Source organism: Drosophila subobscura, chromosome E, assembly GCF_008121235.1.
Source record: "Drosophila subobscura isolate 14011-0131.10 chromosome E, UCBerk_Dsub_1.0, whole genome shotgun sequence".
In the NCBI taxonomy this organism is placed as follows: Eukaryota; Metazoa; Arthropoda; class Insecta; order Diptera; family Drosophilidae; genus Drosophila; species Drosophila subobscura.
Genome location: NC_048531.1, coordinates 8,360,318 through 8,377,027, shown reverse-complemented (window position 1 = coordinate 8,377,027; position 16,710 = coordinate 8,360,318). Strand labels below are relative to the sequence as shown.

Sequence of the window (16,710 nt, the reverse complement as noted above, 5' to 3'; positions counted from 1 at the left end):
CGACGTAGTCGAGACTCCTCCGATCCCCGTTTCTTGTCATCTCGTTCATTATAATGTCTGGCTGTAAAAAGGTAAAAATAAACTTGACATGTTCTAAAAATCCCCAGAAAAGCATGGACAATGGAAAATTAGCAGACAGATCATGGACTCGTTGCTGTTCTGGCTGCTGCTGCTGCCGCTTCTGATGCTAATTATGCAAATCGAGGCGGAGAGCGGGTGAGGAAGTGCCCAAGTGGAATACCAAGTGACCAGGCCACGCTTAAAACATCAATTCAACATTAAGTGGGCAAAAATACGGACAAGCCAGAAAAAAATCGTCTACCAAATGAGGCATTGGCTGGGCCGGTGGCCCAGTGAAGGAGGCACGACCTGCTGGGACGGCCACGGAGATGCAACTCAACGAGGACAAAACTGGTTCCACGTCTTTTGAGTGTCGCCGGCCAGGAGATGGAAAGCCATGGGAAAGGTGGGGGCTGGTTCGAAAAGCTTACACATTCCAACATACCTTTGTTATACCCTAAGTAGAAAGAGTATGATAGATATATGCCGAAGGTAGTTCTGCTTAGAAAATGAGGACCACATTTATCTCTTCTGATCTGGGATATATTTTCATTACAGACTATCTCAATTATACATTTTACATGAAAATGTTCTCTTACTTAGGGTATTCCCATGTGCGGTGCTTTGGAAAAAGTGCCGGGAGAGCGAGCTGAGCAATGGATTTTGTATTGCTGTCTGTTGAGATTTTTGTTGCTTTTTAACGTCTTTCTCGATTATTGTTATTATTATTATTGTGATTCTTGTTGTTGGTACTTCCAACGTTAAGGCAGTGGCTTTTTTTGCCGTAAAATGTTACTTTTGTGTTGACTCTGTTCGCAGTCGCTGCCGACGGAGCCGTCGCTGCTGTTTTTAGCCGTGAAGGTCATGCCCAGGTATATGGCATTCAGATTCACCTGAGCTCCGGCCCGGCCCGAGTCCGAGCCGAAGCGCTGCGGCACGGCACGGCCCGGCGTGGCTGCGCTTGCGCTCAACGCTAAACGGGTGATGGACATAAGGGGGAGTCGCTGTGAAGGGGTCTGGAAGGGGAACGAAGGGGGCAGGTTGTTGTTTTGGCAGTTATGAAACTAGTCCAATGACTCGCTCTGTATGCATTTGTGTGTGTGTTGGTGGTGTCTGTATGTGTGAGTGTGAGTGCCAACTTTGTGTTTTTGCCTTTGCCTCGTCTTCTTGTAAGCTTGTAATTACACAGAAACTCGCAGATCGCTTTGTGTGTTGTCTGCATAGAAAATTCGTGAAAGATACGCTCTGAGCCAAATGCTTGTCAACCATTGAGGAGTCCCACAAAGCTTCCCCCCGTGCCCTGCTGCTGCTGACTCGCTGCCAGTTCTCAATATTTCATCAGCCCACTTCTGCTGTCTATATAAAACGTGAGACAAAATGTGCGCAGTATCAAATACCTCTCTCTGGACGTAATGACACAGAGAGCAGGTGATGGAGAGGTGATCATGAGAGCAGTAGAGAGAGAGTGAGCTTTTAGGATGAGAACATACAAATCAAAGTTGACAAAGGAAAAAAGAGCAGAGTCATACTAAAGATTAGCGTTGTCTGCTGCGTAGCTGATTGTCCGGTTCTAAGAGGAGGCGAGTGCGATCGGGAGGAGAGTGGCACAACTAGCCCAAGTGGGAAGGCCCTTCTGCATTGATCATCTCCTCCTACTCTTACTGTTTCGCCTCTTGCCGCTCTCTCCCCGTAAACAGGTCACACTGGGATGCTAATAATGATGATATAAACGGTAGCCAGCTTTTAGCATTCATTTTTCTGACAGATCATGCTGAGTATCATGATTCCTCTGCTCCACCTTCTTCTTTGACCCTATTCACGTTCGTGTTCTTCGCATTTAGATCCAAGTGCCTCTGAATCAGATGCTGTTATTTTATGACTATTTTGGGAAACCTTCCCGGTCTGACGTCACAGTACTACGTCGCTCTTTGAACTTGAGCCAAGTTTACCTGTGTTTGCGTGTTCCCTTTCGTTAGTCGGGTGTGCTTTGAGCGTGTTTGTGTGGTGTGGAGTGGAGTGGGCCAAGCTAATTAATTTCGAGTATACTCAATTAGCGCTTGTGTATTTCCCATCGAGTCTGATCGGATATCGAGACGATCTTCGAGTACCTCGGTAAACTGTTTCATCCGCTGCCGCTCACCTGTGTGCATCCCGGAACCAGTTGGAGGCGTACCATTTTTTTATACATCAACAATATTCAGTTCAGTTGTCGCAGAATGTTCGTGAATGAATCTTTGGCATGATTTAGCGCTTTGTAAGATCTGTTTTATGTACAGACACACGAGTGTATTCATGTTTTTGCGTTTCTCCGTCTTCGTCTCTATCTCTGTTCGTGTGTAAGTGTGGAATTTCGAGTTTTTGGACTTTGTACCAGTGGCTAGCCATGAACCGCTCCGCTCTGCTCTGCTCTGCTCAGCTCAAGCACTGGACTGGCCGCCAGCACACACGGGCACCGTCCAAGTCCAAACCCCCTCCACTCCCTTGGTTAACGTGATCGTGATATATAGCAGAGAGTGGTTTGCCATCTATCCAAACAGCTCCCAGCTGGGATGGGTAGTTGTACATACATACATATGTAAGTATGTACATATAGTATTTATTGGTGGGATCGGAATGGGGCGCGGGGCTCTAATTATTCCGACAATGTGACGCACTCTAATGACAGCATAATGCGGAATTCTGTTCCCGATTTGGTTGCAGAACCCTAGCCATTTCAATGCATATGATGTGTGCTCCATAGCGAGATCAACCGTGATCAGCTTTGGATTTGGCAAGCAGGAAGTCGGCCACGCTACTGACTCGATGGGGAGGCAGCTGTTAGTTAATAACCGTTCGATAATAGTTGGAGCCGAACAAAGATCTTTGCGTTTCCGCCTTGAATGGGAGGGCTGGTGCTGAATCTGAGGCTGGGGTCAAACGGAAGTGTTTCTTGATGTATTTATGTACGTATGCATGTACATATGTATGTATGTATTCAGTATATTTTCGGATGCCTCATGCTAATCTAAAGCGGAGACTGAAGATGAAGTGCCGTTATTAATTAATTGCTCGTTTCGATTTGCATGCGCAGTTATTTTCGGAATTCGAGTTCGACACGTGATTAAATGTGATTCCGAGTTTGGCCCCACTGTCCGCATTGCTTCTGTGATTTATGTACCCACCCCCCTCTGCCGCTGGTGCCACTGTTGCAGCTCAATGCTGAAGAACCGAAGAACCATGCAGCCTTGGGAGACGAGACTCATTGTACCTGACTGCCTCTCTGTCTGCAGAGACCTTGGGGCATTTACGAAACGGCGTGAGAAGTTACAAGCTGCCCAAACTGCTGAATCACGACGATTTCGACTTTCTTTTGTGGCAGAACAGGTCGATATGCGATATTGGTTATGCTAATTCTGCCTGGGATCTGGTTCGGGCATCGGGATGGGGAATAAGCGATCAAAGCATGTGAACTGGTTCCAGTTCTTTGGTGCGACTTGGTTGGGTGCTCAAGGTTCGCCTTTGGTCGTCAGCGGCCGCGGGGTCAATAAACGGAAATGAAGCATCAAAATCACAATATACCGAATCTTCTGTCTTCGATATTTTTGGTGAGTTATGATACTTCCGTCTATCTCCAATTCTGTCGCGGGTTAAGGCGAACCGCCGGCAACAAGAGGCGGAAGCCAAAGCCCAGAGCACAGAGCTAGAACCGTAAACAAGTTTTGCCCCACAGCCGCCGAAAATACGAGACAATCGCCAAAACAAATATACATAGTAGTAGAAGTAGTCGTACAATCAGGTGAGAAAGAGTAGCTGCTGCAGGCCGAAGCTCCAAGTACCCTTGTGGATCTAATAACTGTACCATCCGAATATGAATAATCTGTAAATAATTTAGAACAAAAAGGGTTATTACAGCTACTGGTGTATATGTACATATTTATCTTTCACACTGCAATCTCCTATGCATAGAAACCAGCTAATGGACTCTGCTATCAATGCGGGGACAAGCATGATAAACTCGTGTGCATATTTATAGTCAGTGGCTGGCTGGCTGGGAAATCATGTTGCAATCTTCCGGGTAAAGCTCCAATACCTTCGGCAAGGGTATGGGTTTGGGTTTAGAAACGAAAACGAAACTGTAGCTGGTGCTGATGCGGAGGAGACTGACGCAATTTGCAAATGGCTTGGCGTTTTAGAAATCCACGTGCCTCACCCCCTCCCCCTCCATTCACGATCCGGCGATGCGGAAGCCATAGCAAAAGCGTTAATTGATTGACTGGGACCACTAGAATCGAACCCCTAAGAATCAGAATCAGAATCAGCGTCGTACTCTGCCTCTGCGTCTGCCTCTGACTCAGCCGTGATGGTGGAGGCGGGGACGGGACCCTGGAAACCGCTCAAGTGGAGTTTGCTGATAAAGGCGAAACAAGTTCATGGCTTCCATTAGATTTGTCGCAATTCTCATCAACGATAAGGCCATGTCCACGACCGAAACCAAAATAGAAACCAAAATAGAAACAAACACGAACCAAGAGCAGCAGCAACAGCAGCGGCATCGGTATAGGACAGAGGACAGAGCAGAAAACAGAATTATCTTGGCCCAGATACATGCCAGAATGGCCTGACATTCTATTGGCCCCCAATCGCTGTTAATAAACATAATCTCAAGTTGGGGACATACGCCAAAGGAAGTGCTTTCCATATAAGTACTTGGCAACCTGAAGATACCCATTTGGAAATGTTTGTATTGATCTTCAGCCGCGGTGCAAGTACCAAGAATTCGAGCACTCTCAATTCACTTCACATTACCTTACCCTTGCTCTGTCCTGAACTTGAGCTGCGGGCTTATAGTGTAGGTTCGGCCATGAGACAGCCCCATGATCGATTTGCTTTCATGGGCATTGGCTATGACGTGGCTTGGGAATTACTATGCACTCGAATTTGAAGCATTCTTTCCCGTCTTGAGCACATGATAGGGCACTGGGGCTTAGATCAATCGGTTCCGTTCCGTGATTATCAAAGTGTGGAGGAAAGTTTCGGCGTCTACAAAATATATAACTAATCAGAATCAAGAGGAGGAATAAACCCAATGACTTTCCATCATTGACACGCGCCATCCGCAATCAGTTAAGCTAGAATCACTGATTAGATAGTAGATTGGGATAGCACTGGAAAACACTTTTCCGAAAAGGGGAATCAATAGGAATCTGTGTATTTCCTTTCCTTCAAATTCTATCTAGTTTCTATAATTTCTTTGAATGATTCATTTGTTTTCCTTCCAAAATAGAGATTAGATACAGAAACAACTTTTGGTTGGTTGATATCCACATAAAAATAATTAATTTTAACCTTTCTTTTGTGTATTTAAAATTGCACTCAGATAAGATAGAATAGCCATCGATATAGGGCAGCTGTTACTAAAATATCAAAGAGCAGTAGCATACATACAAAACATTCTTTCCGTAGAATGAAAAACCTATAAAACGATAATGAAAATTATAGCAGACCTATATCAAAATCCGAGTACATTTTGCCGGTTTTTCACTGTAATCTATATGGTGCATTAACGATGACTATTGCCACCTGTCCACCGCCCGTTCCGACTCAATTGGCCTTTGCACCCATCGCACGAGCCACTCCAAAATTCATTCAATTTCAGCAGCGTTGGCACTTTCTTTGCCCGCACACAAAAGATATGAAGAGAAAATGAAGAAAAAACAAAAAAAAGCACCGAATGGTTGTATTTTCTAAGTAAATTTATTTATTATGTATAAATAATTCTCATTTAGCTCGCACAAGCGCTTTTAACGTTAGTAATTTACAGTTTTCTCTGTGTGCTTCGATGGCCGGGCCAGCGATATGCAAATGGGTTTCAGTATGACTTTTCGGAGGGATTTTACCCCCCTCCCAACCCCTTGAGCATAAACAATTGCTAATCGCTGATCCGTATCGAAGACAAAAATCAAACGAAACACAATAACGGCACAAAATAGTTGGCTTAAACAATTACAATAACAATTTTGGAATATATTTATGTATGTATAAACTTGCATACAGGCTAAGAGTGAAGTGGGATCCTCCCTTCCCAACCCATTCCAGTCCAAACCCCCTAACCCCCATTCTTATTGTGATTGTGATCCCCTAACCCAACCCCAACCCCATCCCCACTTCACTCGTATTCGTATTCGTATTTTGTTAGAAATTAGATTTCTTGTACTTGTTGAACATTGTTTGCTTTCAGTGGTTGTTTTTTGTTTGCAGTTCCCATTTAGCAGCTTTAAATAGATACAATCTGGCATAGGCTAAGACAAAACATAAATCATACTTTATCAATGGGCCTGAGGCTCCCTCTATATTAAGATTAGACTTGAGTACAGTTGAGCCCCAAGCTCGAAGCGGAGGAATGCCAAGAGTTGATTCGTTTTGCATTCTGTGACTCGTTCCGATTCCAATTACACCCAATACAGATACAGACAAATAGATAAAAACGAAATTATTGCAATTTGAATAGAAAATGTGTTGATTTGTTGCTTTAGTTGCTGCGCTATCTAATATTATAACTACCAACTGTTTTACATTTATACAATCTTCCTCTGGCACACATATATCCTCCCCGTGTGTCTCACATAGCACCCCCTCGTGTACATATACATAGTTTTAGGTATAGGCATAGATATAGACATAGATATAGTTATAGATACAGACACTCGAACAGTGGGAGTTAGACCTCGCCCTTGCCTCGATCGATACTAATGAGAGTAAACAGACCCGCCCACTAAACAGACTATGGTGTATATATGTATGTATGTAGATTAGCCCCGACCAGTTCGAAGTATTAGTTAGTTATAGAAGGAGAAGAAGGAGAGGGTGTTGAGTTGGACCTCCTAAACGGGCCCAATATCACTTTGGTATCTGGCGGTCAGATAGTTGGCCGCCTCTGTCATTTGTTCCAGGCACTGGTACAGACCGTTCAGATGTCTCCGGCAACGTTTCGCCAGCTCCGTGGCCTTGTCCCCGGAGGCCTGCTTCGATTTGGGGCAGGCATCGTCCACAATATCGCTGCCATCGCTGCTCTGTGCATGATCGCTCTTGTTGCCGTCCGACTCCAGGCCCGAGTCGTTCTCCTGCGAGATATCCGAGTCCGAGTCGCTCATGTTGCTCACCGACGTGGTGGACATCATAGAGGCGGTGGAGGTGCGTCGCACATGGCCCTTAATGCTGCTCGATGTGGATGTTGTGCTCGGGTTGCTGGACTCAGTCTTGCTCTCGCTGGAATTTGATACGGGACTGGCATTGCGCTGTTGCTGCTGGTGGGACTCTATCTCGACAGCTTCATCGTCCTCCTGATTGGCGGTCCAGAGCAGATCCTTTTTCAGAGCGTTCAGCATGCTGTAGAGATTGAAGAGCTCGGAGGCACTCAGGAAGTCGTGCACGTTCTTCGAGTGGGCGGCTCCCCGCTTGCCTTGGGCACTGGAGCTCTGTGTCAGCTGGTTGGCGGTAGTGTCCTTGCCCGAGGCTGGGATAATGTCAGTGCTATCACCGATCTGCGGAAGAGCAAACAAGCAAAGAGGTTGGCATACATCAGTTGGGGCTGTGATCAAGTGGGAGGAGGAGCAGGAGCTTGGGGAGTTTGTTTCAGGGTCTAATGCTGTACCTGTCGATCCATGAGCCTGCATGGCACCAGTATGGTGTCGTCCATAATGTTGACAGTCTTCACAAACTTCTCCATCACATTGACGATGCTGTCTTTGGAGAACTGCTGCTCATCGTGGCGGGCGATGCGGCGCAGGCAATTCCTGAAAAGAGCAAAAGAGAGGCAGAACGATGATAAAGATGATCTTGAGTTGAGTCGGCAAACCAGTAAAGTGGGGGGAAACCAGTTTGAGACAATAGATACCATAATTGGGGACCCATGCCACATCAGACCAGGCCATACCAGACGCTGGCCATTCTCAAGCGTCGTTAAGTCTGCGGCGTTCAGACTTCCGCCACTCGAAAGCCGAAATCTTCTTTCTTTCATTCGGATGGGGGGGCTCTGGCATGGGTGCGGTGCGCCCAATCGCTTGGACAGATATGAATTGGTTTTTATGCAAATAAGCGAATCGTTGTCGCAAATTGAATTTGTATAAAATAGAGAAACCTGTTGGCCGTCCGCCGCCCTGCCTGTGCCTGCTATTGTACCCGAAAGTGCTCGTGCGGGTCTAAAACAAAGCCCAGATTGACGGGTGGACGGACCGAAAGATTTCTATTTCTGGACGCAAAAGCCAATTTGACCCAGCCACGTGTTTAGCTGCGAGCGCGAAAAGAGAGCTCAATCCCAGCCCAAGACCAGAGCTGGAGCCGCAGCTTGGAACCAAATAGAGTGCTGTGAACGGACATCTTATGCAACGCTCGCCGGTCAGCGCGGGGTCTCTCATTAAGAGCTAATTTCACGTTGGGATCGCGTAACAGTCATTCCCCCCGTCAAGCTCCATAAAAAAAAACACTCGCAACTCGCGAGCACTTGACAGCCATTAACCCCCCAGGGCGAGAGCTTAAACTAGTACAAACCAAAGTCCCGACCCGGCTTATCGCCGCCAGACAGACCCCAGACGACAAAGCAGCTGGAGGAGCAAGTACGTAGCTGCGTATCTGTATCTGGCTCTTGTTTGGGTGAAGATTGGGACAGCGACAGCCGACGGCCGACAGGCCAGTCAGTGGGTAGCCGCGTGATCACAACTATTGTAGTTGAAAGCGTGAAAAGCGAGCAACTGATATAAATTTAGTTTTCAGTGAGTGCGCCATTCAAAGACCACCGTCACCCGCCTTGGGAAAGCACATTCATACGTATGTAAGTATGTACATACATATGTACACATGTATGTATTTGTATATTGATGGTTCGTTCTGGTGTAACAGCGAGCGAGTGAGTGAGGGATGGGGGCGGGCCACGCGACCACAGCGTGCTCCGACGCCTGACCGACTGGTAGATAAATATCTAGCTATCGGTCCCAGCAGCAGAAGCAGAACAAGTGGCAGACCCGCTTGTGTCAAGGTTTGTCTGGCATGCAAGTTCCAGGGCCGGAGAACTGGCAACGCTGTCTAGGGGAGGAGGAGAGGCAGTGACTTTCCTACGAGTATTCAGACAAATGACTAATTAACGTAATTGAGCGGAATTCCAATCACAGACAGACACATAGAGAGGAGAGCGTAGGAATGCAAAAATAATTATCATCTTATCAACAATTTCCAGCCTCGGACACTTGTGAGGCACATAATTTCGAATAGACAAGGCCCCAGTGGCCCCAGGTGGCGATACTATAATTTTTTTGATTGTTGTTTAATCATCTCAATTTAGTTTCAATTATTTGCGAGGAATTTTAGACACCGCAGTGCCACCCTGTCACCCCTGTGGCTTTATTTACTTAGATGGTTCTAATCAGGCGACAATCGGATGTTGGCCGCTCGCCAGTCAGCGGGAGGGAGCGAGGGTTCACGCTATTGACCTTTTGTTATAAATACAATAGCTCTTCCCTATTGCTCCCTTTTGATATCCCCTCTTTCTGGCCGTGCAAGAAGAAGAAATGCCGGCATGAAGAACACGCCACATTGAGCCAGCCAATTGGAGAGCAGCATGAACAGAAATCGGCTTGGCTCCCCATCTTCTCCGTCTCTGATATAACAACTAAAGAGTGCTCTTTCCCACTCTACCCCCTTCACGCACACCTGGCTGACTGTGAGAATTGGGCTAAGCTGAGGAGGAGACGAGTCGAGGCGTCACGCGACATGCGCAAAAGTAAAGGCAGAGGACAGAGAAATGGCATGTACCGCATACAACGCCGAAATCAGGCGATTATTTTCATTCAGTGGGTGGTGGTGTATACGTTGTTTGGTTGCAGCATTCGCAAGCTGGCTCTTGCCACAAAAGAGAGGAAGCGGCCGGGCGGTGTTGCTCTCTTTGACTGTACAGCGGGTTTCTCTTTGCTGGGAATCGTGTATGTGGCGTGATGTTTCTGAGCAACTGTACGGGCGATTGTTAGAGCGGCTGACGCTCTCTACTGATGATATATCCCTCCCTTCCCCTCACTCTTCCTCCTCTTAGCTGAGCGTGTGATGAATGAAATCGTTTGGCGATGCCGATGCTTTTCTCTGTGATTGTTGTCGTTGTTGCTGCTGCTGCTAGTGGTATGTTTTTTGTGGTATTTCTCGTATTTGCAATGTTGGGCAATGGTCATACATACATACATGCATAAACATAAGTTTACAATACACTCTTTTTTTTTGTTGAACCGAATTGACCAATATTTGGTTTTGTTTTGCCTTTGCTTGACTTCGATTTGGCCCCTCGCCTGACCTCCATCGCTGCAGCGGTGTTTGGGTTCGGGCCTACTAAACATAATCGATATTTGATATGGCCGCCCCCGCGCACTACAAATTTGATATTCTAGCTTCGATCGGGACTGGCCAGCGGCCACACAGCCACACGCATACTCACACACTCACAGGTGTGCATAAATACGACAGAGGGCAGAGTAGGGGGTAACGGAGATGGGTTTCGCCGTAAGTTTCTGTTCAAGGCGACACTTGCCACAAAAGCGTTGTTAGTAATAGTAATACAATCGCAGTGACACACAAAACTATCAATACATGCATAAATACATTTGTATAGCCATGAATCAGAGAACTTTTTTGTGATTTACCAAGGAGGAGGGCCGGGCCAGGTCTGCTCATGTGGCAAATATAGCCATCGTATGTTTATGGATGAGTAATAACTATTATCGGCAAATGGCAGGCGAGGTGTCCGTTGATTACAGCGACGGAGGAAGTTAGCGCCGCAGCAAAGATAAACCCTTATCGCTGATCTCCGCTTTGGCTCTGGTATTAGTTTAGTTGAAACGTTTAAAGTTTAAACAAACAACACGCTCACATAAGTATGTATGTACATATGTATGTATTTATTTATGTGTGTACGTAGCCACAGACAGACGCTCGCAGCCAGCGTTTACATATTTCAGAGAGCAGAGAGGTGTACGATATATAGATATAGCTGATTGTGTCATATTAGCAGCAGGCAACGGACAGTGGACAGTGAACAGCGGGCAGAGCGGTGGCTTGGTTTTTTTTCTTTCGTGTTTGAATTGCCCTGTCCATACGTCTGTCCGTCTGCGAGTCCAACAAAATCGTACGATAAATTTCTTGTATCTCGTTTTCGGTGCAAACGAAAGAGAAAACACACATGGAGGGGTGCGGTTGGTGCTGCCGAGAGACAGACAGAGAGAGAGAGAGAGGAATTTCTGGCTCTCTGTCCAGCTGCACTGTGCTCTCCACCAATTTAGCATCGTTTTGATTAAATTGAACTTAAGCACTTTAACTAGCGAACTGGATTCGATGCTTACCGACTAGTCTCCAGTTTGGTGAGGTCTGTGTATCCGCTCATTGTGAATTGCTGTTGCTTTTTTGTGCTGGGGGCTGCTATTTTTCAGCTGCTTCTGATGCTTCTGCTGACAACGCAGGTTATAATTGTTATAAGAAATTTTCTGGTTGCCTCCGCTCTTCACAAATACACGCGCACTTTCACTTGGCGTTGCGTTGCCTTCAGCTGTTTCTCGGACCCGTATTCTTGCTTTGCTTTTGGATTTAGATTACGAAATGCGCTGTCCAACTGCAGTTACAGGTAGTTTAGTTCAGTTTGATTTGCAGCTCGTGTTTTAGTTAGTTTAGTTTAGTTTGGATTCGTTTAGTTAGTGGCTGGATAGCTTGTACTGGCTGTTGCCCCGGCGTGATTGCTATTGCGCGGATTTCAAGAAGTCGCGGCCGTTTTATGCCAAAAAATTTGCATGCACGCACGGTGTTCGATTGGACAGGCGGACGGCCTATGGCTGATGATCTTGTCCGATTCAATTAATTTGTATATCAGAATTCTAAACAGTTTGCACGCGCACGGCTGCTGAACTGTTGGACTAATGACGCTGACGAAGATGACCACTGACAACGACCGCAAAGCAGCAATTTTAAATGTTTAATGCTTAATAGGGCTGGCAAAAATATATCAAAATAACAATATATCGATATTTTTCACAATTAAAATATATTTCTATCGTGATATTTGTTTTGCCAGAATATCAATATATTGATATTTTTTAAGATATTTTTTGATAAGTTATGTCTGGTAACTAACCACATTTGTATGAATCTAAATAAATAAATAGGGTATATTGTATTTATGCAGAGAAGTGGATGTATTTAACGCACAGAAGGAAATGTTTCGCTGCGAATAGGATGGTCGCACGACGATGAATCCGCATTGACCAGGTAGTTCAGATTTTCTTGAAAATAGTATGTTCGGTGTCCCTGTCGATATTTGTTGATGAGTGTTGCTATCGATAGTTGTTGATAATGTTCTTATAATTTATACAATATGATGCTTAGTTTAAAATGTGGTCGCGTGTAAGATTTTAACAAAATATATAGTGAAATATCATTTAATGGATCGATGTGTACGAGTAGGTGTAGGTGCAAGGCAACAGAAGGCTGCCCCAGAAAGTAGGAACAGAATGAGAAGGTTGCTCATTTTTGCGTTTGGAAATTTGGAAAGCCGTATACTGCGATGTCATGTCAAATATGGATGTATATTGTGTGACCGGGGACTTATCGATTGAATATACTAAACTATCGAATGAGCCAACAGCTGTTCCCCTTTAAAGTGAATTCCGCGCGTAAACGAGAATGTATATTAAAATGGTGTTCTAAGAGTATTAATACTCCAAGCCCTAACGTGCAATGGTCTAAACATCCAGGGACCCAGCGACACCAAGCTTTTATTTATCATTTTTGCATATAATAAGCCTAAACGACATCAACGGGCGTGATTTAGTCAGTCGCTTGACGCAATTCCGTTTGGGATAAGAGATTCGTGGGTAAGAACTTGCAAAAGCAATGCACTCCTTTTGATCTGTGGGAAATATAACTGTATAGGGAATCTGTCCGGTTTATGCTTGTGGATTCACTTACTAAGAGCCTGCAAAACAACAGGCAACAAACTACGACATGAGGTATCTTTCGTCTTATCCTGTTGCAACATTTCGATTGTTTGATCCATTGTGTAATATTTAATCGCTAGGTGGCTAATGTAGGACCCATTGCTCAGACGTTTTGGATATGACTTTCCGGAGTCATATCTGGGGACAACAATGGCTTCGTCCTTGTGACCTGTCGAAAATATAATTCAATGAGCGAACAAAACCTGTTTTCCGTTGGCGATTCACTTACTGAAAGCCTGCAGGACAGTCAACAATCTTCGGTATGTGGGATCTCTAGCCGCACCTCTTAGCTTTCCCGACATACCTTCGACACATCGAAACATTTCCAGTTTTTGCTTCGTTGTATAGATATCGAGCATGTTTAGCTTGGGATCCCAGAAAAAGTCTAGTCTTCCATGGCACAAGCACTCCGACAGCTCATCGAACATCTGAAATAAAGTGGCGTGGATCAGCAAGTGTCGATCGGATGTTTGGATTGAATTCAGACATACATCGATCAAGATTACTGTGAGCGGCTTGTGCCAGTAAGCCTCCGGTTCGGACCTAATCTTCCACAAAAACAGGGTCTTAATAAAGTAGCTCTTTAAGTTGTGTAAATTTGTCTTAACGTCGCGAAACTTCTTAATGTACTTGATTGCATTCCGGCAGTTTTCATGTTTACCCCTCAAGACGGCCTGCTCGGCCTTGTAGTGGGAAGATCGAAACGAAATGCTTTCGGTTATGAGAGGGTTTTTGAAGGGTTTGGGTATAGCATCCCAGTAGGGTATGTTCTCGAAGTAAACAAGCTGCTCGGACCGAAACACGTTCTGCTCGGCATCCAGTCGGATGGCAGGAACAAAATCAACAGAATAATCCATTCCTTCGACTTCGACGGTATGGGCCGGCCCACAAATGCGATATTTAAGTCTAGACGCCTTGCCATCCACTACGATTGAATGCTTGAGCCTGTTGAGAGCACGACGGAAGCGGCTTTGAAGCCAGCTCTGCATCTTTTCCACGACGAGGAAGTTCTGCGCGTTTACAAGTGATTTTAACAGTCGGTGAATATTCTGTTGATCCACGCCACGATCGTTTTCAAGTAGTTGCAGCACTCGCGTCATATTGAGTAAAACGTTTCCTGGCATTCCCGAATCTCGCGTCACAATTATTTCCCGGGAGTGCGGAATCCCGAGCTTAAATACCAAATCGAATTCGTTAGGTTTCGCGATCTTTAACATATCTCCCGAGCTTCCTGCAAGAACAATTCAGACACTATTCTATTTAATAACGACGTAACGGCGCACGCGATTTTAGTATGGGTATAGGATATAATTTATTTCGATTATGACTGGTTCGCGCGAGCCAAACACGGCCCCTTGACGATGGGAGACGACGAGTATTACGAGAACGAGGATACCGACGAGTATTATTATTAAACGCACGCGGAATAGGAACGGAAGGAATGCACCGGACAATGCAAAAATTACGAATCTAACACGAACACACAGCCTCATTGCGCGTTTCTAAGAAATTCGATTACCTCACAAAGCAAAACTATTATGACTAACCATACAAAAATAAATGATTCAGTGTTGCACTTCTAAAATGAAAACTATAGATAGATAAGATATATATATAGACATAGATACTTCAAGGGCCAGAGGACAGATCCAGGGGTCATCATATGGGGCAGCTATGGGAAGAGAAAAAAAATCTGATGATGTTGAAGAGAATGGGTCGTACCTTCCAAATTGAAATCCACAATAAGATACGCCAGCGTTGGATCTTCCTTTATTATTCGAAATATGGTTGTGTGAAGTGTCTCGAAGTGCTTACCATATTCTGCTCTTACCGTCTCCTTAATGTCTATGTACTTACGGCCATGCCTAGTGAGACATTTGTCCAAAGGATTGTTTACCCTCATTTTAAGAAAATATGTTCCTTACTATTTGGTTGCGCTTCAGCGGTGCCAATATAAATAAATGAATAGGAATAACTATTACCATATGACTGAGCACGAGAACCAATGAACTAAATATGGGCAAACGCAACCGAGCAGCGATAGCTTTATCGGAACACAACGCGGGCTTGCATCGCTTTATGGCATTTTGTCTATAAAATCAGCTGGATGGGGGCGTGGGTGGGTTAAAGTATAGCTGGCTATTTAAAATTACAAGTAATCAAAGGTAGAACAGCACCACCAACTTCTTGAGTCAGATGGGGAATTCAATTCCAAACAGAGACAAGCAGACATCCTCTTGTCGTAGAGCTCGCATTGGAAATCATAGACAAATGGGTTATCGCGTTTGTACAAAATCATTTCGTCCAAACTAAAGTTTCTGTTTTATTCAGTTGATAAACAAATTCCTATCAATATTATGTGCCTCGACTAGCGAAGCGTGGACTCCTTAATGAGCCGCAGCAGCAGCCTTGGCAGCGATCTCGTCCTCCTTGGCGTGCAGGGCAACGAGCTCTGCCTTCTTGGTGGCAATGCGCTCCTCGCGGCGCTTGCGGGCCTCACGCACCTTCTGTCGCCTGGCCTCGGCCTGGTCGGACAGCATCTTGCTGCGCTGCTTCTCGGCCTTCTTCTTGTGGATGTACTCCATCAGGACGCGCTTGTTCTTGAACACATTACCCTTGCACTTCATGTACAGATCGTGGTACAGGTGGCGATCAATCTTCTTGCTGTCGCGGTACTTCTTCAGCAGGCGACGCAGCACACGCTGACGCTGCATCCACACCAGCTTGGTGGGCATACGAGCGTTCGCTGTACCCTTGCGCTTACCGAAACCGCAATGACGACCCTTGCGACGAGCCTCGGTGTTCTTGCGCACACGGTAGCGGGAGTGGACCACGACGGGCTTCTTGATGATCAGACCATCCTTGATCAGCTTGCGTATGTTTTGACCTGTAAGACAAAAGGCAGTCATTAGATGGGTTCAATGCGCCTACATATATCAGTCCGGCGAGCACTTACGCGAGTTTGTGTTGGCAATCTCGTTGATTTCATTGGGATCCAACCAAACTTTTTTCTTGCCGCAACGCAGAACAGAGGCTGCGAGCCTCTTTTGGAGCTTTAGAGAACTGCAAAATAATGGAGATTCATTTAATTAGTTCATGAAAACAGCGTGCTTGGTTCTGCGCTTTTGCGTTTGTGTGTGTGTATGTGTGCATACGACGTTCGTGTGCGGCACGCGTTCAGGTTATTTCACAATTATTGTCCGAAAAATGAATTGCACTCATGTTGTGCGGCACGAACCGTGCTGCACCATCGCCCCGCCGCACTTTTCACATCTTTTCGCACCACAAATTCTGGTATTTCACACATATTTACACTCAAATGTACCTCATGCTGTCGTGGCCTGGGAAAGAAAGAAAAATTTGACAGGCGGAAATAGGGCTGCGAACCCTGTGACCGAGGACCTATCGATAAGATATACCGCAAGACCCTCTGCGAAATATACCAAAATATACGCTGTCATATTAAAAATATACCGTAGATGTTAAATCATTTTCCTCGATTTTGCTTTTCTATTTGAAATAACCCGCTAGTTAGGACCCTCAGCGCTAAAACTATAATTGTATCCGATTTATTAATCGATTTTCCGCAAGATTGGCTAGTTCACATGATTTCCTTTTATTGTATTGCTTACAAAATAAGGATCAAACTAATAAG

At 45.4% G+C, this 16,710-nt stretch overlaps 3 protein-coding genes across 3 annotated transcripts; all 3 read right to left on the bottom strand.

Annotated features, from left to right (window-relative positions):
- Positions 1 to 6,227: 6,227 nt before the first annotated feature.
- Positions 6,228 to 12,012, bottom strand: LOC117891644 (dentin sialophosphoprotein). The gene is made up of 3 exons (XM_034797191.1): positions 11,412 to 12,012; positions 7,691 to 7,832; positions 6,228 to 7,580 (listed from the first exon to the last, which is right to left on the bottom strand). Exons 1-3 carry the CDS (start codon positions 11,450 to 11,452, stop codon positions 6,921 to 6,923), a joined length of 843 nt encoding a protein of 280 aa, XP_034653082.1. The 5' UTR covers positions 11,453 to 12,012; the 3' UTR covers positions 6,228 to 6,920.
- Positions 12,013 to 12,807: 795 nt separating this feature from the next.
- On the bottom strand, positions 12,808 to 15,052 carry LOC117891643. The gene is made up of 4 exons (XM_034797190.1): positions 13,547 to 15,052; positions 13,285 to 13,483; positions 13,027 to 13,224; positions 12,808 to 12,967 (listed from the first exon to the last, which is right to left on the bottom strand). Exons 1-4 carry the CDS (start codon positions 14,270 to 14,272, stop codon positions 12,834 to 12,836), a joined length of 1,257 nt encoding a protein of 418 aa, XP_034653081.1. The 5' UTR covers positions 14,273 to 15,052; the 3' UTR covers positions 12,808 to 12,833.
- A 298-nt stretch (positions 15,053 to 15,350) lies between these two features.
- Positions 15,351 to 16,484, bottom strand: LOC117891646 (60S ribosomal protein L19). Its single transcript, XM_034797193.1, has 3 exons — positions 16,381 to 16,484; positions 16,012 to 16,118; positions 15,351 to 15,942 (listed from the first exon to the last, which is right to left on the bottom strand). Exons 1-3 carry the CDS (start codon positions 16,383 to 16,385, stop codon positions 15,443 to 15,445), a joined length of 612 nt encoding a protein of 203 aa, XP_034653084.1. The 5' UTR covers positions 16,386 to 16,484; the 3' UTR covers positions 15,351 to 15,442.
- Positions 16,485 to 16,710: the final 226 nt, after the last annotated feature.